Here is a 24087-nt window from a genome sequence, read left to right as displayed (position 1 = left end):
GCACCAGGCCCCGTGCCGTTGCGGCCATAGGGTGCACACCACATATGTCGTGGAGCCCATGTGTGCGTGCTCGATTGTTGTCTGTGTGTCCTAGGCACGCCCAAGGTCGTGCCATGGTGCCCCCTTGGTGTGGTCAAGGCCCTGTCTTGGTGCCCCCTTGAGTCACCTACCTCCCCTTAAAGAGCAATACAGGTCATTTTCAAAATGTCTGGAAGAGACATCATACATGCTTGAGGAGACATAATGGAATATTTAATTAAATATAAATTAAATTCCAAAATAAGCCTCAACCTCCATCTGCACCAACTCCATAGCCTATATAAGCCTGGTGCACGCTTGATGCCTATCTGGCTCGCTCGCGGTGAGCGTCTGGCTCGCCCGCGGTGAGCGTCTGGCTCGCCCGCGGTGCGCATCTGGCTCACCAGCGATGTGCGTCTGGCTCGCCAGTGGTCTCCTCACTTAGCTCTTGGGGTTTGAACCACCAAACCTCTAGGCCATTCTTGCTCTCTATCTAGGCTCTCATGGGTGCAAAGCCTATCTATGAGGCCCTTTCCTCCAAATTTGAGTCAAGTGGCTAAGGGGTTGACAGTAGTCTTATGGAATTTTTTTCATACATTTAACTAGATTTAGGGTCAAAGAATGGAGTAATTCAAAGTTCCCTACAAAAATAACCTTGGAACCAACCTTGGATAGAACCATTGTTTTGATACAAATTTGTTGTGCTTCAACCTAATCGCACAAGACTTCCAAAAGCACCAAATAAAATATAAACTAAATTAACTCATAATATAAAGAGAAATAGTAAGAAATTAGAAATAAAAGAAGGAACACAATATTTACGAGATTTAATACGAATGTCTTAGCTACGTTAAACTAGGAGAGGTTTAGTACAAATGTCTTAGCCACGTCAAATTGGGAGAGCTTTCTCCGCACAAATTGGCTAAAACCACTAAAATAATAATAAAAAAAAAGGACTACAATCATTCTAACAACTTTAGCTAAAGTCACTAGGAATCATTCTAATGAAAGGATTTATGACTCACTCATAAGATCCCAAGTCTTGACAAGACCAATTCAAAATCCTTTTGAAACAATGAATCCTAACATGACAAATTATCAAATCATAATCCTTATAGGACAAGGACTCCTAACATATAACAAATTATCAAATCATAATCCTTATAAGACAAGGATTCTTGGAATGTATCTAACTCTTAATTGAGCCAAAAACCAACAAAAATCTTATTATAGATATTATATACCAACCTTGGAATTTTAAGATAGCTGCTCTTAACATCAACTTGCTACAAAAATTGAAGTTAAAATCATTTCTCTCCCTATCTCTAATGCGAATTAATCAAGGAAGCTTCAAATTGAAAACCAATGGACAATGGCAAAATCTACAACTTCACACTAAGTTTAAGACGATGCCTTAAGTACCCTTTGGAAACATGGACCGCATTGGATTGTTATTCTCTCTCGTATTACTCCCATGGCTGGGGCCAGAAGGAGGGGTCTGGCCCTTCTTCTTAACATGAAAGGCTGCCTCATGCAACTCAAACGGCAATTTTTCGCCAGTAGCCAATTGAGAGGCAGACCCGATTTTAGAAACAGTAGCTGCTGGCGCTGGGTGGGCCATTTGAGCTGCCATGAATAGTATTATAAGCAAAATTGCAGGTCTGGAGAAGAAAGCATGAGGTGAAGGATTGATGCTAGCCATTGCTAGGACGACTCCTGTTACGAATCGGACTAGCGGGATCTGTAAAATGTGAGAGCATGAGGGTGTGGTGGGATGGTTTTTTATACTGAGGATAGTACTCGAGGTTTGAAAGAACTATCTATATTACTATTAAAAATTGTTCATAGTTGGTCTAACGGACACTTAATCTCTCCTTCCCCGGCATTATTCTAATTGATTATCCAATGTTTTAAACACAGGAACACAATCTCGTTGAAAAATGGTGTCATCATTACGACTAAATCGATTTCCTATAGGCAATGAGAGGATATATGAAGGAAGGATAATAGTGGTGACGGGATAATTGACTTGGTATGGAAATGATGAAACTTTAGAAAAGATCAATTTGATAAGGGATTGAATATATAGACAAGAGAAGAAACATTCATAGTTGCTTAGGTGAATGAGTAGTTGCTGTTTGTTGGCCCAAGAACATCGAATATAGACCAGCTCTTTTTGATGTTATGGGCTTACAGGCCGCATCGAAAACGGTGTTGACTAATAATATATCACACATTTTCTGTCGTATTAGCATTACAAATGGTAATGGCGATTTTCCTTTATGCTAAAGTCTTGATAAGAGAAAGAATTTCCCCCCACTTTTGAACTAAACACAAACCTTTCATAAAAGGAAAAAAAAAAGGAGTTTTCTTGACCATTAAGTTCACCTTTTTGCTTTACTAAAGGAGTAAAAAGGATCATCTTTTGGAAAAGCTAAAAGGGTGTGTTCTCATCAAGGCAAAGGTAAGGAATAACTAGTCCCTGTTGACTAATTAAGAGATCATATGCTTCATTTCCCGTACAAATTTGGTGGGGTCGTTAGATTTGGATCGGTGTTGTCCATGGAGCCATCAGGAGGGGTCAGTTCAGATTAGCATCTAGGAATGAGATATGGGAGTTCCAAAAAGTATGAAATAACCTCATTACCTACCACACATCATTCACATAGCTAGCTAGAGCTCTCTCAGCTCCTTCCTTTGTTTCTGAGTGGATGTATAGTCCACATGCTTATCACATTTAAGACTTTTTGTGCCATGTTAATCCACATGATATAAGTCAATTAGTGTCCATATCGACCCTTTTGTGTTAATATAATCCATGTTGGAGGAAGTATGACTTTTATGGTGTCACAGCTAATATTTCCTATATATGAAAGACCCGTATAGTATTGTCCAAAGTTTAGTTTTTATTTGTATGTTGGAGCTCTGAGGATAAGATTCAATTGCCACCCTTGACCTGGCCAAATGGGCTAAACTCAATTATATACACCCACAAACATATATGTACACAGACAAGTTAGAACTTCAAATTGATCGATCATAATCGCCTCGTGATATCAATATGCATTCAAATGAATAAAAGAAATTGTAGTTATCTGGGGAAAATGGCCATATTTGGTGATCATCAAACTCAATATAAGTATACGACCTACAATGAAACTAGGAAAGATGTCGTATGGTTTCAGGGCACAACATAGGCAGGGGAGTGTATTGATATGGAGAAGATCCCGTAAGCAGTCCCACAACAGAATAGTATGGTGAGGATCCACCCACAAAAGAATTTCAACAGTAGCTTCCAATTCACATTCTGCAAAGACCAAATTACGGTTCAGTGAAGAGAGATTCATGTCAATTTTTATGCTCCAGTAAATGAAGCTTTGGCTATTCAAAAACTGCCTAGTGCTTTCTGTTGGTTAGAATTTAGGACAGACCTAAACCAAGTCCACTTTTTATTACATTTTTCCCTTCATGTCCTATAATAATTGTATAGGCTGCAAAGGGAACAAAAATTAAGATAAGAAAATGTGCTTAGAAATCTTACTCGAGGGTCATCTGCAATCCCAACTCCAACTAAAGATCCGATAAAAGCATGGGTGCTTGACACAGGGAGTTTGATTCTGGGCAGAGTGATCATTGTTGCCACAGTAGCCAGTTGTGAAGCCAACCCTCTTGAGTTACTGATGTATGTTAACTTGCCACCAAGGCATTGAGTGAGCCTCCACCCGCACAGAAAGAATCCCATTGAGGCACTGAATCCACCAATTGCTCTAAACCACCGGGTAACTTGTATAGGTCCCTGGTAGGATCTTGTGCAGGGTAAATATATGGATTGCAGAAAGCTAACAAACAGATTGTTGTAGAGAAAGACTACTATATAGAGTTAAATTTGGTGAACTCTAGAAGAGGACTCTGATGATTAACAAAACAAACTACACATTACCACTTCTTCTCCGTTTCTGGAGTATTTGTCTCTATGCATATACACATCCGCAATAGCTCCGTATGGACTCAAAATTGCAGGAACCTCACTAGCAGCTTGAATGAGCCTGCATATAGTGTATTAATCAATAGGCATTGCTGCAAGGAAAGCTGTGGATTTCAAGATAAAATGATTTAGATGTTCTCTTAATTCTGAGAGTAGACCTACGCAAAGATGCATGAAGCTAGAAGCTGTGGGAAACTGAAGAAGTCTTCCATCTCATCAAAATTTTCAGCTTGAGCATGTCGAATAAGAGTATGTCTATCAAATTCGATAACCTGTTCAATGCAAGCAGGCATAAATTTTATCGTTTCTTTGAATTTTACAATGAGTTTGTTTTCTTGTGATTCAGTTCTTCGACCAAACCAAATGGAAAAATTCTTGTTGCTGATAGATTTAGAACTGAAAACATGCAAGAAGAAACAGAGGGAACTCACGGGGGAAAGGGTGGAGTTTTTAAAATCTGTAATGAACTTGGAGACATTTTCACATGCTGTTGTTTTGTGAATCTTTTGAAAGTTTCTTGATTGGACCAAGTGATTTGGGGTAGACTCAAGAAGCTGTTTGAATGGAGTAGATTGTCCTGTAGTTGAGTGAGAGGCTGGCTGGACATGTTCAGGCTCTGGGATTGTTTCTGGTGATGCCCAGCTCCTCTCATCCTCTTCATGTACAGTGTCAAGGACTCTCATCTGCATGAATTCCCTAAATGCTTCATCAAAATTAATATTGTCATCCGTTGTTCCATTGCATACTTGGTCTTGACTTTCTGCACATGGATGCTTCTGAGACTTGTCTTTTCTGATGGTCTCAATAGTTTGGGCAGAAGAGAATTTCCTTCTAACCAAAGGAACCACCACAACCTACAGTAGAACCAAAACCTAATAACCAACAAGATGGAAAACCAAACAGATCGATGAAGAAAGGAAAAACGCAAAAAATCATGAATAGGTAAGATGGTTTAGAAGTTCAAACATATAAAGTTGTAATGTACTTTACCAAAGATAATAGAGCTCCAATCAAAGTGGCTACTGCAACAGCAACTATGATAGCCCATTTATACACAGTTACAACACGCCATAGGACCTACCATCCAAAAATCAAATCAGAGTCAATTACATTGAGAAGAATAACGTAAAAGCAAGAGAACCCCAGAAAGCTGCACTTCTAGTAGTTGTGTGATCTACCAACAAACATTCATTGTTGAGATAGGATGGCGTTTGTGTATATCTTGCTTTCAGACTCCATGAGGAGTGGAACCGTGTTCTATTGTATTACTGAAAATGTACAAATGATGAGGCTTAAGCACCTGATACATGATAAAGAGGCATAGCAGTCCTGCAGCTATTCCATGATAAATTGGTAGAAAAATAAGAATCCTCTTCTCTGCATTTTCATGGCGAAGCAAAGAAGTCTTCAGGACAATGAAGAGGCAGAATGCCATTGCACATGCTAGCAATGGAGCCAGAGTCCATTCAAGGGCAATCCAAAGCAGTCCTCCTCCATTGAAATTATGATTTTCATTCTGCAGTACAAAAATGAATTGGGAGATGAGAAGTGTTAGCCCAAGGGTTCTCCTAATCGGGTTTTGATGAAAAAAATCATGATTAAGTGACTAATTGGTTTAATGGTTAAGAATCTTAGACATAAACTCGAAAATTCATCAAATGACCAAATGGATACAAGATTGAGACGCTTTAAAGACTTGTGATCATAGGAAACTAATGTAAGATGAATGTATGAGTGCACTTAGGATTTTCACACGTTTCATGCAACTTAGAAAACTCGATTTATTCTTTAAAATTTCGATTTCATTAAAACCCGAGTTTTTAACTAATGTACCTTAGGCGAAATGTTTTATAATTGGCTTAATAATTCACCTAAAGACCTTGTCTAAGTGTTAGAAAAGAAATGAATTAAAAAAATAGGTTTTCAGGGCCAAAAAGGCTCAACCGGTCGAGGCTATGGCCAACCGGCTCAACCAGTTGAGGAACCGGTCTACCGGTTGTGCTCGTCCGGTCAAGGGATGCCAAAAACTTTCTCTCTCTCCTAGTGGTCTTCTCTTCCTGGTCGAGGTCCGGTTGAGGCAACGGTAACCTGTCAAGCATTAAATGCTCCAACGGTTAATGAACCAATCGACCCCTAACTTGACCAGACGAGGTTACCTTTTGTTGTTTTTGACTCCCGAGCTTAAAAACCTATAAATTGAGAGTTCCACTTCATTTATTGAATAGAGAACACTTACATTCAATAGTCTACCTACCTGTTCTTGATCAAAAAGCTATCATTTCCTTCATAGTACATTAAATCATCACTTGCATATCCTTTACTGCACTCTTGTGTGTCATCCTAACTTTGTCTTGTATTTAAGCTATCCTTAAGGTAGGTTGAGGGATTATTTCTTGTAAAAATTTGAGTGTTAAAACCTTCAAGATGTTTGAATCTTGAAGAGATTGTGTAAGAGTCAATTGGAGCTGGAATCAAAGTGTAAGAAGATTGGAAGCTTGGTTGAAACTTCAAGTTAGTGGAACCCTCACTCGGTTAGGAGGTTGAGGAGAATTGACGTAGGCAAGGAAGTGCCGAACTACTATAAACCCGAGTTTGAATTCTCTAACTCTATCTTTTTATTTTGCTTATATTGTGTTTGAATTTATTGTAATTAAAAAGATTTTAACCCCTCCCCCCTTTTGGGTGTTTCTCTTAATTAAGTATCGCCTTTGTTTTCTCAAGAAGTAAACAATTGTATGATATATATTCATATCACCCCTAAGTGAAGACTATCTTCAAACATGCATACCAAATCATAATTGGAAAAAAAAAAAAAAAAAAAAAAAAAAAAAAAAAAGACAAACAAACAAACAAACAAATCAATGTTGGCGAACATTACAAGTTTTTCTCATAAAGATTCAAGCCAAGGCTAACAGAAAATTTGCAATAAGAGTCTCTCTTTTATAGACAGTATAATTGGTCTTTTTACCTTGTTCCACATGGGTATGAAGCTAAAACCTTCAGTGACAAGCATGGTTCCTAAGAGTGCACCCTCTGTAGATTGCTGGGATGATACAGGTAACTCGAAGTATGTTGCAAGTGCTAGCCATATTGCTGTCCAGAAGAAAAGAATTCCTTATTGATTTGAATTGATTTTGGGCAGATACAAAATTAATTTCCCCTTTTTCTGTCTTCTTAACAACCAAACAGATCTAAAAGAAACAAAAATATGTAATTAATGACCAGAAAGGTATTGAAGTACTTGCAGTGATGAGAACAACTACAAAACTCCACATCAAGAAAGCTTCACTTGGCTGACTTTCTTTAAGAAACTGCAAGAACACACGTGAACTTCATCAACTCAAAGCAACACACAGCTCTCCAACTCAGCCATTCATACTATTTGATCAAATGGATTATCTCTTTGTTAGCAGAAGTTTCATATAGATAGATACCAGAGGCAGTGTATAATATGTAGTTTGGTTTATTGTTGGATTGTCTGCAATAATATTTAGTCACCCAAGAAATATATTAGAACAGAACTCAAATCCATACATCAGAAAATAGAGCATCAACAGCACTGCTGCTGTCGAAAGCTGCTCCAGGAACAGAGATGATGGCAGCCATTATTGAGGCCTTGAAAAGGGTCAATGCCCCCGACCCTACTGGCGTTGCGAACTGCAAATGAATCACAAACCAAGGTTTTCAGGGGCTGCAAAAGAGTTCAGTGCCCATACAAAATAAGATGCATGCAGTGTGGACAAATGTTTGAATACAATCAGCCTCTTGTTTCTCTTCCCTCATATTGTATATGTATTATAGTGCTGTTCAAGTTGTATAAACGGAGAAAACACAGACCGGAGCAGGAAGATTGTTGGCACCAGCTGAAAATGCCATAGCGATTGCAGCAATGGCACCAAATATCGGTATCCATCCGTAAGTCTCTTTCCACTTTCCTAGGACTCGAATGGCCAAATCAACCGGAATGGTTTTGTTCTCCGAGGCCATGGTTCCAGCCAGAGTCTCAAATTGCACCCCCAATCATGTCCAAGAAGGGTACACATGATTGTGCCTTGTAAACATCGGATGAAATCTCCAAGGCCTCCTTGATCGTCTGTTTTGTCCTTTGTTTTCTTTGGACATTGGGATGGTTTTTCTTGTTTGGTTGTTTGGAAAATTGGAAAAGTCAAGAATCTACCCTTGTTCGTTGGATGTGGAATTGGTGGGTCACATGCGGTCTTTGGAATTACAGGTCAAAATTCATGAATTGGACAACCCAATGTTTTGGTCTACCCAAGTCTGATTTATATAAAATCTCTCCCCGGTTCATTGCATGGTCTCAACTAGTTCAATTGAATAATATAGTATAGACTACTTTATTCAAAATTCACATTCTAGCCATCCAAACTCAGCCTCACCCCTGGGCATTGGGGCACATTTTTTATAGACCTAACGGCAAATAGTTGATGGTACAAAGACTTAAAAAACTGGAAACCTTTTTCAATGATAAATTAAGTGTGTTATTGGTAGGTGGAGTCTTGTTTTAAAATATATGAAATACTGAGAGAGGGTGAGTCTTAATAAAATGGCCTCAAAAGCATAAAGCATAAACCAGCTTCAACTTGGTGGAAAAATTAGGTAAAGCCAGCGGATACGGTCAAAACGAAAGACACCCAAACGCCCACTACATCGTCTATCATACATGCTCAAATACCATTCTACCCCCTCCACCTGCCCATGTTCCCACACTTCTCCACAAGTCATAAAACGGAAAGCACGGGGTGAAAATGACATTTCATCCAATGACTCATCTCCACCAGTCCACCCCAACCACTTATTTATACGCAACCCTCCAACCTGACCAAACCAAATTAAACCCCAGAAACGTGAAAAGGCCAACCCCGTAGTGCCACGTCCTCGTCCGACGTCACCGATGACGTCTTCAAGCCGCCAGGTCAGCACCACTCCTTGCGGCATCTTATCTAGGGTGCTCATGCCCCACGGCTCACCACGTGGAGACATCCTAGGGCGAGACCTCCAACCGGGGTGTCCCCGAGTCGAGGGACCATCGAGTACTATGCGGACCACAGGATATTCAAGTCTCTTTCATTGGCACCGCGCTGTGTGACGGACCGTACGGAACGTGGCTTAAAAGTTGTGGCGGAGTTAATGGTAACAGTGGTACGTGCAACAGGCGATTGTACCTTGCCTTCACATGCCATGATAAGTGGGCCAGGTCCATGGCGGCGACGAGTCCGGATTACATTGAACGGACCATTTTGGTGCCACGTGGTGGTGTTCTCTTAGCGACACGCTGGCAACTGCCTTACTAGAAGGGAGTAAGGGCGCGTGACCCTGGGAAGCCAATGGATGCCAGCTGGCATTACTCGGAGTCTACTGGCCAACCTTATCCTCTTCTCTCTTTTTTATTTTAAACTTATTTTTTGCATTTTCTTTTTTTATATTTCTTTTACTTTTTCTGAATTTCGTATTTTTCAAAAGGAGGAACCATTGTATATAGAGAAGGAACATTTTAATGTGACTCTTAGGGAGAGCCAAACCCTAGGTTTCCTTCAACTGAAAATAAAATTTTATTTCTTTTTTTTCTTTTGGATTTGATTTGCAGATCAGAAAACAGAGGTAAGTTTTGTTAGATTTTTTTTTTCTTGCTTCTTGTAACAATTAAATTGCATGGAATCGTAATTATCATTTCATTTCTGCTTCAAATTCATCAAAAGGATTTAATATTTGATCCATTTTATATTCACGAAACATTTTTGGTGTGTTTGGATCTCTTTAACCCGCATATGTCCCTGTTTGATTACATGGATCTGTTCAAATTTTGTTTTTTATTCAATTTTTATTCATAATCCTTGGTTGTTGTTATCTATGTGATGATTTTGTTTGCTTGATACCCATTTCAGATCCTGCCCAATTTATTCATTTCACCAGGAAAGCAATCTTGGGTTTGGTTTATAATTCGAAGATCTTGTTCAAGCTTTTGAGGATAACAAAAGGTCTGAAAATATGATGTCAAGATCGTATACCAATCTTTTAGATCTAGCTTCCGGGAACTTTCCGCTGATGGGGCAAAGAAAGCGGCTGCCTCGAGTAATGACCGTTCCTGGTGTTATATCAGAGCTTGATGATGATCAAGCTAATAGTGTGACCTCAGATGTTCCATCCTCTATCGTCCAAGATCGTGTAATAATTGTAGCTAATCAGCTTCCAGTAAAAGCTAAGCGCAGGCCGGATAATAAAGGGTGGAGTTTTAGTTGGGATGAGGACTCCCTGTTATTGCAACTTAAAGATGGCTTGCCCGATGATATGGAGGTTTTGTACGTGGGGTCGTTGAGGGTTGATGTTGATTCAAATGAGCAGGATGATGTGTCGCAAGTTTTGTTGGATAGGTTCAAGTGTGTGCCTGCATTTTTACCACAGGATATTTTGTCCAAATTTTATCATGGGTTTTGTAAGCAACAATTGTGGCCACTTTTTCATTACATGCTTCCCTTCTCGGCAAATCATGGGGGTAGATTTGATAGGTCTTTGTGGGAGGCCTATGTGTCTGCTAATAAGATCTTTTCGCAGAGGGTGATTGAGGTGTTAAACCCTGAAGATGACTATGTTTGGATTCATGATTACCATTTGATGGTGTTGCCGACCTTTTTGCGAAGACGGTTTAACAGATTGAGAATGGGTTTTTTCCTTCATAGTCCATTTCCTTCATCTGAGATATATAGGACCCTACCAGTGAGAGAAGAGATACTTAAGGCACTCTTGAATTCAGACCTTATTGGTTTCCACACTTTTGATTATGCCCGGCATTTCCTTTCTTGTTGTAGTCGGATGTTGGGTTTGGAGTATCAGTCAAAGAGGGGTTATATTGGTTTGGAATATTATGGAAGGACTGTTGGAATAAAGATTATGCCAGTTGGGGTTCACATGGGGCAGATTGAATCTGTGTTGAGATTTGCAGATAAGGAGTGGCGGGTGGGAGAGCTTAAACAGCAGTTTGAGGGAAAGACTGTGCTACTGGGTGTTGATGACATGGACATCTTTAAAGGTGTCAATTTGAAGTTGTTGGCAATGGAGCAGATGCTCACACAGCATCCAAAGTGGCAAGGAAGGGCAGTGTTGGTACAGATTGCAAACCCTGCTAGGGGGAGTGGGAGAGATCTCGAGGTGATACAGGCTGAAATACAGGCAAGCTGTAAGAGAATTAATGAAAATTTTGGGCAGCCAGGTTATGAACCAATTGTATTTATTGATAGGCCAGTTTCTCTTAGTGAGAAAGCTGCATTTTACACCATTGCCGAGTGTGTCGTAGTGACAGCTGTCAGGGATGGAATGAACCTTATCCCATATGAGTATATCGTGTCCAGGCAGGGAGTCTCTGGATCTGAATCTGGTTCTGAATCAATTGGCCCCAAGAAGAGCATGCTAGTGGTATCAGAGTTCATAGGATGCTCTCCTTCGCTGAGTGGTGCCATTAGAGTCAATCCATGGAATGTTGAAGCAACTGCTGAGGCAATGAATGAGGCAATTTCTATGGCTGATGCTGAGAAGCAATTGCGTCACGAGAAGCATTACAGGTATGTTAGTACACATGATGTGGCATATTGGTCGAAAAGCTTTTTCCAGGATATGGAGCGGTCTTGTAAAGACCATTTTAGGAGATGGTGTTGGGGAATTGGGTTGAGCTTCGGTTTCAGAGTTGTAGCCCTCGATCCTAACTTCAGAAAGTTGTCTATTGATTCTATTGTATCTGCATATTCAAGGGCCAAAAATAGGGCCATCCTTTTGGATTATGATGGGACTGTAATGCCTCAGACATCCATCAATAAGACTCCAAGTGAAGATGTTATCTTAATCTTGAACACGCTTTGTAGTGACCCTAGAAATACAGTGTTTGTTGTTAGTGGAAGGGGAAGGGATAGCTTAGGCAAGTGGTTTTCTCCTTGCAACAGGCTTGGAATTGCAGCAGAACATGGATACTTCTTAAGGTATGCTAATTTCCTATAATATTCTTCCATTTTTTATGCATATAGATTATAGTCACATCTTAATTATGTGATTTGTCAGGTGGTCTGTGAATGAAGAATGGGAAATCTGTGGTCAGAGTAATGATTTTGGGTGGATACAGATGGCTGAGCCTGTAATGAAATTGTACACAGAAGCTACTGATGGTTCTTATATTGAAGCCAAGGAGAGTGCCTTGGTTTGGCACCATCAGGATGCAGACCCAGGTTTTGGCTCTAGCCAGGCCAAGGAGATGTTAGACCATCTAGAAAGTGTGCTAGCAAATGAACCTGTTGCTGTGAAAAGTGGTCAATTCATTGTAGAAGTGAAGCCACAGGTATATGTCAACTACATTTTTGTTTTCATACTTATATTCTACATGAATGCAATTTCCTGATACCTTTTTTTTTTTTTTGATAAGTAATAGCAATTGTATAAAGAAAGCCTGAAGTACACCTGAAAGTATACACGAAGTATACAAGGCAACAAGGCCAAAGGGGAAGAAAAAAACAAAAAAACCCTTACTTACAACCCAACCAATCAATGAAATCGAAAATGGACCATGAAGCACAATCTACATGCACCCTAACCCAATCCGAAAACATATACAAAAAAGACCGTAAAATAGCTTGATCCGTTAATTCAGTATCTTCAAAGATTCTTCTATTTCTTTCCTTCCATAAAGTCAAAAATAAGCATAAAGGGGCTACATTCCATGTCTTTTTTCTTTTCTTTCCAACAAAGGTGTCGTTCCAACCAAGAATGGTTTCCTTGATAGAATTGGGCAAAACCCAATGAACACCAAAAAGAGCAAAAATAAGGTGTCAAATCATAGCTGCCTTGGGACAATGAATAAGCACATGATTTGTTGATTCTTCATCCGCTTTACACAAATAGCACCTACTTGGTAAGGCCCAACCCCTCCTTTTTAGTTGATCCATAGTTAGAATTCTTCCCCAAATAGCCTCCCAAGCAAAAAAGCTGACTCTCTTTGGAACCCAAGGATTCCAAACTAAGCTTGAAGGGAACTCTCTACCGATGCAAGGAGCAAGGGATGAGAAGAAAGACTTAATTGTAAAGAACTCTTTCTTTGAAACCTTCCAAGACATGACATCCGCATTCCCCCTTCTAAGCGCATGACCATGTAACCTACTGAAAAAAGTTTCTACCTCTTCCATCTCCCAATTTCCTGATACTTATCACGTCTATAGTTGTACAAAATTTATGATACACTAATTCAGTACATTTTTATGGAAATCAATATGTATCAATAGTCTATATCTTATCTTAAGTGTATCTTATGATACATATATGATACACAAGACAATATGTGACACAATCTATCAAAAATAATTAATTAATTAAGACACAACAAGTTTTCATATTTTCTAAAAAAAATCAAATTCAACACCTATAAAAAAAAAGGGAAAAATCAAATTCAAAAAATTCTTAAAATAATTTTATATTAATTGTTTAAAGTGTATTTTAATGTTAGAAATTAATCATAAAAGTGGGGGGAGAGGTAAAATAATCCTTCATGAAAATGCTACATACTTATTGTTAAACACATGCTTAAAATGTTGAAAGTTAAGTAAATTTATTCTTGTAGTAAATGAATATTAGGGAATTGTCATTTGAATTATTTAAATGTTGAAATTGAAAATGATGATAATTGTTGAATATAAACTTTCTCTTAATATATTAGTTTTTTTTTTCCCCTTAGTAGTAGAAGTTTGCTATGGATTACAATCAATTTCCTTTTCTATGGCTTACAAAATGGACAAGTTGATCAAGAAACACCCTTAACCCTAAAAAAAGGTTGTTTAAGCAATGTGATCATAGTTGTTAATTCATAAATTGCATCATGTGTCATTTAAAAATAAAAAATAAAAAAAAAATTCTGTATTGTAACATATCATGGATTGATTTATTCTTTTACTTAATGAAAAATAAATAGCAAAAAATACGCATACTGTTTTTTTAACAGAATAGTGATCACATCACTGTTGGAGGGCTAGTGCAAGCCCCATATCTTTTTTTGTTGGAAGGTTGACATATGATGTTACAGGGCAATGTCTTTGCCTGCCTGTACATTCTGTTTTGCGATTTTGTTTAAGGAACGAATTGAAATTAGAAACCATGGTAATAACATCTGCATGACAGCACATAACTATATTGGAATGAACCGTAGCCCGTAGGGAAATGGGATAGATTTTACTGATTCAGATCAGAATTTGTATAAACATAAGAGTGGTGTGTAAAATATAAGAAAATCATCATAATTCTGATCTATTCAGGGGGGAACCAAATCAACAGGAAGGAAAAAAGGAGGATAGATTATTTAATCATATTTCCTCCTCTGGTAAGGATTGGCTTTAAGTGATAGGAGATGTGATTGAAATTGTCTTTTCTTTGTTTCTGTCGCTGAGACACTTGAGGGCCAACCCAATCTATACCATCTAACCCAATTAAGAGTTTATGAATGCATAACAGTAATGTAAAATACAAGAATAATACAATTAGATTTCTATTCAAATCTCCGATCAATCCTCCCAATTTGAAACCACGGCATAAAAGGTGTATGAAAGAATTAGTGACCTTTGTTGGGTTGCCTTTCTTTATGTCAAAATTTATCTAATCACTAGGTACCATGATTAGCTACTCAATGGCTTGCTCCCTCCTTTGGAATTATTGTTTGTTCCAATCTAATGAGCCTTCAAAGCTTTAAAATGCATCTATATAAAGGAGGTTATTACATATATGATGTCAGGAACTTTTTTCCCTTACATGATATGGAATAATCATCCCCCATGCAAATACAACATCATTGTTGTGTCCCACGGGATTGTAGAGTTAAACAAACAAGACATCCTTTGTGAGACTGTTTATCTGCCTCAAACTTGTCCCTTTTTACTACCTACAAATGCTATGGCGTTGATATGCCTTTGATGAGGCCCATTTGAACAATTAGTCTTTGACAAGGCTAGACTGATTTTTGGTTTTAAAAGATTGGGACAATCATTTCAATAGGTTGATGCAATGCATCTTGGCAAAGCCTATGTTAGGTCAATTTGGAAAAGAAGGAAGGTGTGGAGAGCCGCTCTTTGCATTTCTTGGACTATTTGGTGGGAACAAAATCAAAGAGCATTTGAAAATAAGGAAAAGCCTTACCAAAACTTAAAACATTCTATGCAATCTTTGAGCTTGGGTTGGCATGTGCATAAGAGAATGTTCATTGCCTTTGATTGATTTTTAAGATTGGGTAGGGTCTTCATGATAGTGAGGGTGGTTTTTTGTCCTCTTATGAGACCTTTCTTTTAGCTGCCTCATGTAGACGTCTTGTGTACTTCTGTGTACTTTTTTTGTTATTATATCATACATACCTTTCCTTTGTCTATCAAAACAAAAAAAAAATTCAAAACTTTTTAGTTTGTCATTTCATGTCTATTTTCCAATGAAATAGAATTCCACTTGTAAGAAAGAATGGAATACAATGGGCACAAGACCTCACCTTTCCCAATCTTAGAGGATTAGCCATCTACAACCCTTTTGGAGAAGGCAACACAAATGGGTTGAGCCTATCATTGGGGAAAACACAAATAGGCTTCTAGAGCCCTAACACTGTAATAAAAGCCAATAGCTTACCTTGCAGTGATGAGTTTCTCTTTTATAATTAGGTTTTCTTCTTGAAAATAGCAAAGAAGGAAAAATTCTGAAAGCCTAACAGTTCTGCAATTGTCATATTGAGATATCAAGCCCAATGCTAATATAAAACCATTTTATTGTAGAAAGCTTCTCATCTATCTCAAACGTTCCAAAGGAGAGAGATTTGAGTGACATGTTAGAATCAGAGAAGGCTGAGTGGCAATGCCATATGCCTGCAATCCAAGATCAGCAAGTCAAATAGCTCTTAATTGACCCACCCAGATACTGTAAATAAAAATGAAAAGAATCTAAATTTGACAATTGGAGTGTTTAGACAAACATCATGGGTTTCAATCAGCATAAAAACAATGTAAAATAGAAAGAAGCATAATTAGAATCTTAGTTCAATCAAGTATTCCTTACAGTTCGTCTATTTTAGAATCATGGCATAAATATAGAAAGAGGTGTTAGTTACCTTGCAGGATTTGGCTCTTCTTTGAATGGACACATATTCCCTGAGTATGCCTTTGATGTTCCCCGCTTGACCATTGACCATCCCTTTGTGAACAATATGGTGTTGCACATGCAATATTGATTTGCACCAAGAGCCTTCATGGCTTATATATCTCCTCTTAGGAAGACTTGCTACTGTTTTCCTCTTATGTCCTCCTATCCTAGGCCCTTGCCAAGCGTGGCTGACATATATCAGAATTACTTGGGGACAAAAATTTGATTAGGTTATGTCAGTTGACAGTCGGTGTATTGCCTAATATTTGCAGCTATATACTGTGCTTTGGTTTTAAATGTGATGTTATCAATGTATTTATTGGTTGTGATTATAGCTTTAATATTGAGATGTGCATATCTAAGTTTTTGTTTTGGTTTTAACTTTGGCTTATAGGGCATCAGTAAAGGTGTGGTTGCAGAAAAGATCTTCACTTCAATGGCAGAGAGGGGAAGGCAGGCTGATTTTGTGTTGTGTGTAGGTGATGACAGATCTGATGAGCATATGTTTGAAATCATTGGTAATGCAGTATCGAGTGGGATCCTCTCCTCTAATACATCAGTTTTTGCCTGCACGGTTGGACAGAAACCAAGTAAAGCCAAGTACTATTTGGATGACACAACTGAGGTCATAAACATGCTTGATGCTCTTGCTGATGCTTCAGACCCTTCCCCATCTCCCGAACTTGAAGCAAGCTCTCCTTGAAATCTTCATATGTGGCTTTCTTATCTGATTAAGCCTCACTTCTCTTCACCATTGAGCCAATCTGGAAGAATGCTGTGCCAGCCTGTGATTGCAGGTAGTCATCAATTTTGGCTCTGTTTGGAAGTAAGTTGTTGAAGATGGCCTTCTATTTGATTGTTTCATGGCCAATTTGGAAATATCAGAAGCTTGGATTTTCCTGTGACACAAGTAGTGAAAGACAGAATGAAGAATCAGACTCAGAAAACAGTACCCCCCGCACCCCACACCACAACCCCCAAAAGAAAAAAAAAAAAAAAAGGGAAGCAAGTAGAAAATTTTTGCCATCAACTCAGACATTTGAAGGGTTTGCAGAATCTACCAGATTTGTTCATGGTGAACAGACTTGGGGCTGAAAGAAATGCCCAAACCTTTGTTGCAGCAGACGATAACAACGACCAAGCTTGCCCAATGAGATTCTCACACATCATATAGGAAGTGTGCATCCTCACTTACATTCTTGCTCTTGCGAGTTGACTTTTAAAGTGCAAAGCTGAAGCTCTGGCAGTAACATAAGTGGACATCAGCTGGTTGATATAGATGCCCTGTTGAATTAACACTATACAGGTGCCCTTTTTTTTTTTATTCTTTTTTGTGTGATGTCTCTTCTTCTTCATTTTAATTTGCCTTTGTTACTTAGCTCAATTTGTTGGCATATGGAATGTGTAAATTTTATAGAAATTTTCCTCTCAATTCCTCGCACCATTGCATCCCTTGTGACTAGGACGCTGAAATTCGTGCTGTTGTTTTGGCATGGTTATCGCATGATCGAAGTGTTGCTGCAACACAACCTGAAATAATGTGTTAGCGTGACTAATACAAGAGAATTTTTAAAAGATTAAACCTAAATGAAGAGCTCATCAGAGAACCAGGTGATAGAAAAGCACTGATTTTCTAAAGATCCCAGCAAACTATTTGTTGGCTGCAAAACTACATAGGTAGTCGGTAGTCCTGTTTGAAAGTTGGGTGTGGACCAAGAAATCAGATTTCAAATTTGCAGTTCGGATTGTAAAATAATACCTGGAACCATGTTTTTGGTATTTTCTTTTCAAGGTGATGATAATTGGAAATGATGTCACGGGCTGTAGAGAGTGTCGTTTGGGAAGAGTATTGGTATTGGCGGCGTCACTGGTACTACAAGTTTTTCAACAGAGAATTCTGTTGGGCGGATGGAGGTGTTTCTTTGTTGCTGGATCTTTCAGTAGGTCCATTTCTCTGTCGGAGATGCTCGTCCTTGATTCCTGCAAATTTTTTCTCTCATCGACTCAACTTGGCTCACGGATGGGCCATATTGGATTCTCTGGGAATTTGCTTTTCGCCAAGTTTTCCCAGAGACAATGCCAATCTTTCTAAGGTGTGTGATCTGATCCGTCTCCTCCCTTGGGATAGTGATCAACGATTTGAGAGACATGGGTGACTCAAGAGGGGTACCCATATCTGAGTTGTGAAGAAAACAGAAGTCTGAGTTGAAACTACAGTCTCTTGGCACATCAGAAGGCCTTTTTTCCCATCTCCATGAACCCTAATGCTATGTTTGATTTTGAGAAAATGCAAGGAAAAAAAAATTACATGTTATTTTAAATTCATTTAATTTATTTTAACTGTTTAATGTAAAGATTAAATAATTAAAATATATATAAATTTTAATCACATTTTAATTTTTTTTAATATTTTTCATAAGATAATCAAATTACAAGGAAGATCCAACCTTAAAGAAATATTTAATTTCTGTAGTAACAAGAATGTTAGGTATCAAAAGGAAAAAGGGAGAGGTGTGTGTGGCCCAGTTACCTAATGGAGGCTTATCCACATCGGATATGGCAGGGGCAGATGCTTGGAGGACACCTTCAAGTACCGATATCTCTTTGTGTTTCCCATGTGTATGTTTTTAATCTAATGAGAATAATACATACAACCGACAGTAGCCATCCACATTGGTCCAGTTACTTGAATGGTTTAATGTCACATCCCCTCTCTTCATTGTCTTCAATCCAAGTTCCACCTACCTTATTTATATTTCTTACGAAGTGGATGATTGTTTTCCATATCGAGAAAGTTTTGTTCATACTCTCGTATGTTTGACGTTGATGAGGCTTTTTCGATTGTTGGGAGTCACCTTCATGCACCATGAAATTTTCACAGGATGCAAGGGCTGTGACCATGAATGTGAGCACAATACGTTGGACTCTGTGAAACTCCCCCACACACCCTTCACCCAATTTGTCTACATCCATACCCCTCCTCACTTTTCTATGCTATCTAAAGACTAAAGAGTAGATGCATGGTCGGAAAAGAAAATGGCCTTGATGAAGAGGCAAAGATGCCTTGCCGTTTTTATTTTTTATCATTATCATACATGCAGAGTGGAAACCCGGCCTGTCATGTGAAGAAAAACAAACAAAAATGGAGAACACCAGCTGGGTGGATTTTATAATTTGGGTCATATCCTTTTTATTTTTTTAAATCTTTTTCTTACGGCATGAAAAAAAAGGACAGGAGGCTGGTCCCATAATCACCGCCCTCTAGCTTTTTCTCTTGGCTCACTGGACACTACAAAATCCAGGTCATATCCCTTCTGGGACACTTTCACGTGTGGGCCCACATCCCCTCTGACGTGTTCAGTGTACTCAGCCCCATGATTAAACAAAGTGTAAGACTTCACCGGTGCTCCACGCGCCTCCCCAATCTTCCAACCATGTGGGTGCTCAACTGCTCAAGTACCCCTGCACCTTTCCTAAAATTTGAGGGAACAAGCAGTTTGCCATGGGACGACATTGATGTTGTTACAAAAATGCTCTTGATTACAATTATTTTTTATGATTGTGTGTTCTGGAGAGGGAATAGGAGAAATAGTATTGTTCCAAAGTATGACCCGTCATCTTTAAGCATCGTGGAGTGGTGTCGAAACTTAAAAGGCTGTTCGGGTATTATTTTGTCCCGTCCAATACTCGAGTTTAACCTATGTCTCAATCATGACCATATTCCTTCAATTTTAGATCATTGTGACAAAATTTAAGAGGAAGCTTCCCTGAATATAACCAAAATTTTTAATTTTTCTTTGTATGTATGGAACACCATTGTATCATGACCCTTAAAGAACAAATAGAATGGAAAAATTAATTACAAAATTTATTAACATAAACATATGCTTTTTATTTTCATACCTTTTTCCCCTTTGATTGATAAAATATATATATAGATATTTCCTAGCCCACCAGATTTAAAACGGAAGGAGCTTGACCCCACACAGAAGTGGGAGCCAAGGGTCCCTCCATGAGTGGAGCGTGCCTTTAAAGCGCGTGAGATTCATCATTTCAGAACCCAATGTACAATCATTCACATTCCAAAACGGCATTACTCAACAGTCAGCCGGAGCTGTCGCCGCCGGAGACAAGTACACTTGACACTGTACCACAGTGCTTCCAATCTTGAACCCCGGCACCACCGTGAAACCCACCCGTAAGTCGCCGTCGACGGTGTCGAACGCGTCTTCCGTCACGCATTCCATGTACACTTCCGAGAATCTGCTGTTGTGGCTGACTTGGAAGACTCCAATCTCTACATCGAACGAGAATGCCAATCCATGGAGCACCCACACACGCTTCGCCATCTCTGCAAAGGCGGCGAAGAAAGCGGTTTCTGGGTACGACCCAGCGTTCAGAAGCTTGCGTTGGTTCAAGTTGCCGAAGAAGGAACACTCCATTTTGGCGTGCACCAGGCTCAGGTACTTGGCTCGCACGAATTTGCCGAACGTTGATCGTGGGTTCTGGGAGAGGAAGTGAATGGGGTTTACCGATTTGAGCTTCTTGAACCTCTCGAAGAAGAGCTGTCTCCGTTGTTTCCCTTTCCCTTCTGGGGCTGACGATGATTCGCTCAACGAAAAGTTTGGGGAATTGAATCCTTCGAACATTGCTCTGCACACGAAAGATTCGAACGCGAAGCATCTATGGGTTGGCTTCGCCAACACAGTGTCTGGGACTATGGACTTTGCAGCCGCATCCATATCCCAATGCGCAGACTCCATTTCGGAGCTCATGAATTTCACGAATCTCCGGATAGATCTCACGGCGTAATGAAGAACTTGACAGAAGTGGTTGGGATTCATGAGTGAGAGTTTGAGGTTGTCGAGAAAAGGCAAAGGGCCGCTTGAATTCAACCTCTTCTCCATCACCTTGTTTCCTTGATTACACTCCTGAAGCCGCTTCTTGAGCTCATCAATGTGGGAGTCCTTGAGGTCCATCTCCGACTCCAGCTTCTTCATGGTGATCTCGTAAGTCTTCATAAGGCTCTGCTGCTCCTGAATCTCGGCCAACAGCACAGTGACTTGGGGCACAGCCAGCGACAGATCGAGCTGCTTCTTCAAGAAGCTCTGCTTCAGCTCGGAAATGAGCCTGAGCTCCCTCACCACGGCCTTGTCCGCCACCTGGATGGCGTCGACGTCATAAGGAGACTGAGCAGCTTGCATCTCAGCATAACCAGCCTTGATGGTAGAAACAGAGGCAAAAAGCTTGGCGACCAGAGCTTCCAAGACGGCTCTGCTGCGGAGCTTGGAATCATCATCATCCGCGTCATCATCTTGATGAAATTTCTTGGATTTGTGAGGAGTGATGGAATCTTTACCACAGTGGGTGACGAGCTTAGCAGGGGTTCGGAGGTGGATGACCTTGTGGATGGTGCGAGCGAACTTGCTCCTGTTGGGGTTGAGTGAATCCATATGAATACTACTACTAGCACTATACAAGTGAAGTTGGAGAAGACTCGGAGACGGAGGCGGAGGGGGGAGATGTGATAGGTGGGAGTCTGGGGTCATGAAAATTTGTGGAATTGTACTTCTTTTGAGGAAGAAAATAAGGTAAATAAATATGCTGGGAAATGGAAAAGAAAAGAAAAGGAAAAAGAAATGAAATGATCCCCTCAGGCTAAGCGTTTTTGAAAGAAAAAGAAGGCAATCTGCAATCACACCTTTGACTCTCAGGATTAGGATTGAAGGCGGGGATGGAGGTGCCTAAAAATATTAGTAAAGAACACCCCCCAAACAAAAGTAGAATTTAAAGCGCGGGAAAAAAAGAAAAAGGATGATTAATTCCTATCAATCTTTGTCTATTCTATGTTTTTTCCCCTTCTGCACCTACCATCTTTTTTTTTTCTTCTCCCTCTTTTGGATCCCACTCAAAAATGAAATAAAATAAAGATAAAGTTTTTTTACAATAATTTTTTAAAAATCTTCTTTAATATTATCTAAAATAAAAATTTATAATAAGAGTATAACTTATTTTTTATGTTCTTAAATATTTTTAAAAAAATAATTCCATTTTTAATCATTTTATAATTATTTAAAAAAAAAACATACTCTCAAAAAATAAGTCACAACATATTTTTAAAATAAGTTCTCAAAGAAAAATAAATTTGGTTAAAAAAATTTACCAAATATGTCTTGATGGTGTTTATATTTTGGTTTAATGAAAAATATCAAAATAATTAATTTTTTATTCCACTAAAGTAACTTATAAATATCAATCAATATAGAATTTGTTTTTATTATATTAAAGTAATAAATTATTTTTAATTGAATAAAAAAATTAAATATTTTAAATTTTACAGCAGTTAGATATGAAAGATACGAAAAGAAATTAAGGAATGACTCGATCGAAAATGACAGGCAGCTTTGTAATAGTGTATAGAGGAGAAGACAATAGATGGGAAAGCAGATCATAAAATAGGAGTAAGGTTGACCAAAATTCCAACATACAATCATATAAATTATTATAAATTTGCATTATTGACTTTATTTGACTTGATGATCAAGACAGAAGCAGCGTGATGCATGCATTAGCCATCTATCATTCTATACCCATTCTGGACAGGACAGCCCCGCACCATCATCATCTTCTCTCATTTTTCAATTATACTTAATGCTTCACTCTTGGATATTTAAAATCTACACTTTCCCAATTCTTGAGAATAAAAATAAAAAAATCAAATATAAAATGTTTGGAAAAAGTATAAGATTTTTATCCACTCCTTTGGTTCAGAAAAATCTGTCAAAATAGTTTGTAGAAATCCTAGAAATGAGAATGATTGTAGAGTAAGATTTTGTGATGGGCACTGGTATAAGCTTTTTGCTTTTGGGGAGATTTCTTCAAAGAAACCGGAAAGAAAGTAGATGTGCTGATGTTTGGAAGCCTTATCTTTAGAAAGAAAATAATACCTAACGGTCAATACCCTCCTCACCTAACACTTGTTTTTTAAAGCTTTTATCGGGATATTTGATTAAAAAAATGTGATATTTCACATCAAATAAAGGAAAAAAAAATCTTAATATTATATAAACATGGGTCTTATCCTATCTTAATACTTTAAGTCGGTGCCTTTTTGGATCAAGAGCAGATAATATCTATATAGTTAGATGTAAGTCGTTATAAATAGTATTAAAGTCAATTCTTAATCCCGATGTGAGGATTTGTTTAACTCAATAAAGAGTGTTTGTTTGTTTATATATGTATTAAGAGTATTTATAATATTTACGATAAGAGATAAAGTTTTTTATATTATATAAATATAAGTTTTTTTTATATTATATAAATATAAGTTTCTATTAATTATGTAGACGTGTTTTAAAATCAGAAGTGATGCAAAACAGATAATATATATATATCAAACAGATCGTTACAAAACATATCATTTTCGATGCATCAAAACTGTTTTATCATATTTGAGTTTATAAAATATTTCTTAATAAATATGAAAAATAAAATAAACATTTTGAAAATTTTCAAACACAAATTTGTTGTAAAAAAATACAAAGAAATGTTTTTTAAAAACAATTTTTTAAGGTAATAAGATTTAAGAAAAATATAAAATGTGGAAAGGCAATATCACAACCTTTTTCTCAAGTAAAAAATGGGAGTAGTGTATACATATGATTACATGGCATAACACCACATTATCATTCGTAAGATCTAAGCTTCAAAGCTTGTCCAATACGCGTTCAACCTTTTTCTCACTTTTACTTTTAAAATCAAAAGATTACTTTATTTTTCTAATTGCAAGGGCTCGTATAATTATTTTATTATTTTTTTAAATTCAAATTGAAATCATATTTTGAATATGATAATTCCATAAAAGCAAAAAATTGCATCTAAAAATTATGACTTGACAACTTCAATTTTAAATAGTTTTTTTCAGATATTAT

The 24087-nt window shown here is 38.1% G+C and overlaps 3 protein-coding genes across 4 annotated transcripts; 1 reads left to right on the top strand and 2 right to left on the bottom strand.

The window, feature by feature from the left end:
• Window positions 1-3068: 3068 nt before the first annotated feature.
• LOC117924222 (phosphate-repressible phosphate permease pho-4-like) lies at window positions 3069-8121 on the bottom strand. The gene is made up of 11 exons (XM_034842808.1): window positions 7841-8121; window positions 7538-7660; window positions 7245-7314; window positions 6972-7096; window positions 5304-5519; window positions 4994-5080; window positions 4435-4857; window positions 4166-4275; window positions 3959-4064; window positions 3560-3814; window positions 3069-3325 (listed from the first exon to the last, which is right to left on the bottom strand). Exons 1-11 carry the CDS (start codon window positions 7988-7990, stop codon window positions 3200-3202), a joined length of 1791 nt encoding a protein of 596 aa, XP_034698699.1. The 5' UTR covers window positions 7991-8121; the 3' UTR covers window positions 3069-3199.
• A 1378-nt stretch (window positions 8122-9499) lies between these two features.
• LOC117923297 (probable alpha,alpha-trehalose-phosphate synthase [UDP-forming] 7) lies at window positions 9500-17600 on the top strand. 2 transcript variants are annotated; one of them, XM_034841522.1, is made up of 4 exons: window positions 9500-9622; window positions 9907-11988; window positions 12068-12341; window positions 12426-13369. In XM_034841522.1, exons 2-4 carry the CDS (start codon window positions 10010-10012, stop codon window positions 12426-12428), a joined length of 2256 nt encoding a protein of 751 aa, XP_034697413.1. In that variant the 5' UTR covers window positions 9500-9622; window positions 9907-10009; the 3' UTR covers window positions 12429-13369. The 2 variants fall into 2 exon arrangements, with proteins under 2 accessions (XP_034697413.1, XP_034697412.1); XM_034841521.1 differs by lacking the exon at window positions 12426-13369 and adding an exon at window positions 16551-17600 and having other exon boundaries at window positions 9503-9622.
• A 2469-nt stretch (window positions 17601-20069) lies between these two features.
• LOC117922965 (protein GRAVITROPIC IN THE LIGHT 1) lies at window positions 20070-21877 on the bottom strand. The gene has a single exon (XM_034841207.1). It carries the CDS (start codon window positions 21703-21705, stop codon window positions 20254-20256), a length of 1452 nt encoding a protein of 483 aa, XP_034697098.1. The 5' UTR covers window positions 21706-21877; the 3' UTR covers window positions 20070-20253.
• Window positions 21878-24087: the final 2210 nt, after the last annotated feature.

The sequence above is a fragment of the Vitis riparia genome, chromosome 10 (assembly GCF_004353265.1).
Source record: "Vitis riparia cultivar Riparia Gloire de Montpellier isolate 1030 chromosome 10, EGFV_Vit.rip_1.0, whole genome shotgun sequence".
Taxonomy (NCBI): domain Eukaryota; kingdom Viridiplantae; phylum Streptophyta; class Magnoliopsida; order Vitales; family Vitaceae; genus Vitis; species Vitis riparia.
Note: the sequence above shows the minus strand (reverse complement) of the source record. Positions and strands in the feature narration are given on the sequence as shown.

Coding starts and splice junctions, on each gene's coding strand:
- LOC117924222 (XM_034842808.1), bottom strand. CDS start 7,990: ATGGCCTCGGAGAACAAAACCATTCCGGTTGATTTGGCCATTCGAGTC. Junction 5,520..6,971: donor TCATACCCATGTGGAACAAG/GTAAAAAGACCA, acceptor TTTGTACTGCAG/AATGAAAATCATAATTTCAA. Junction 3,326..3,559: donor GGATTGCAGATGACCCTCGA/GTAAGATTTCTA, acceptor TGGTCTTTGCAG/AATGTGAATTGGAAGCTACT.
- LOC117922965 (XM_034841207.1), bottom strand. CDS start 21,705: ATGACCCCAGACTCCCACCTATCACATCTCCCCCCTCCGCCTCCGTCT.
- LOC117923297 (XM_034841521.1), top strand. CDS start 10,010: ATGATGTCAAGATCGTATACCAATCTTTTAGATCTAGCTTCCGGGAAC. Junction 11,989..12,067: donor GAACATGGATACTTCTTAAG/GTATGCTAATTT, acceptor GTGATTTGTCAG/GTGGTCTGTGAATGAAGAAT. Junction 12,342..16,550: donor TTGTAGAAGTGAAGCCACAG/GTATATGTCAAC, acceptor TTTGGCTTATAG/GGCATCAGTAAAGGTGTGGT.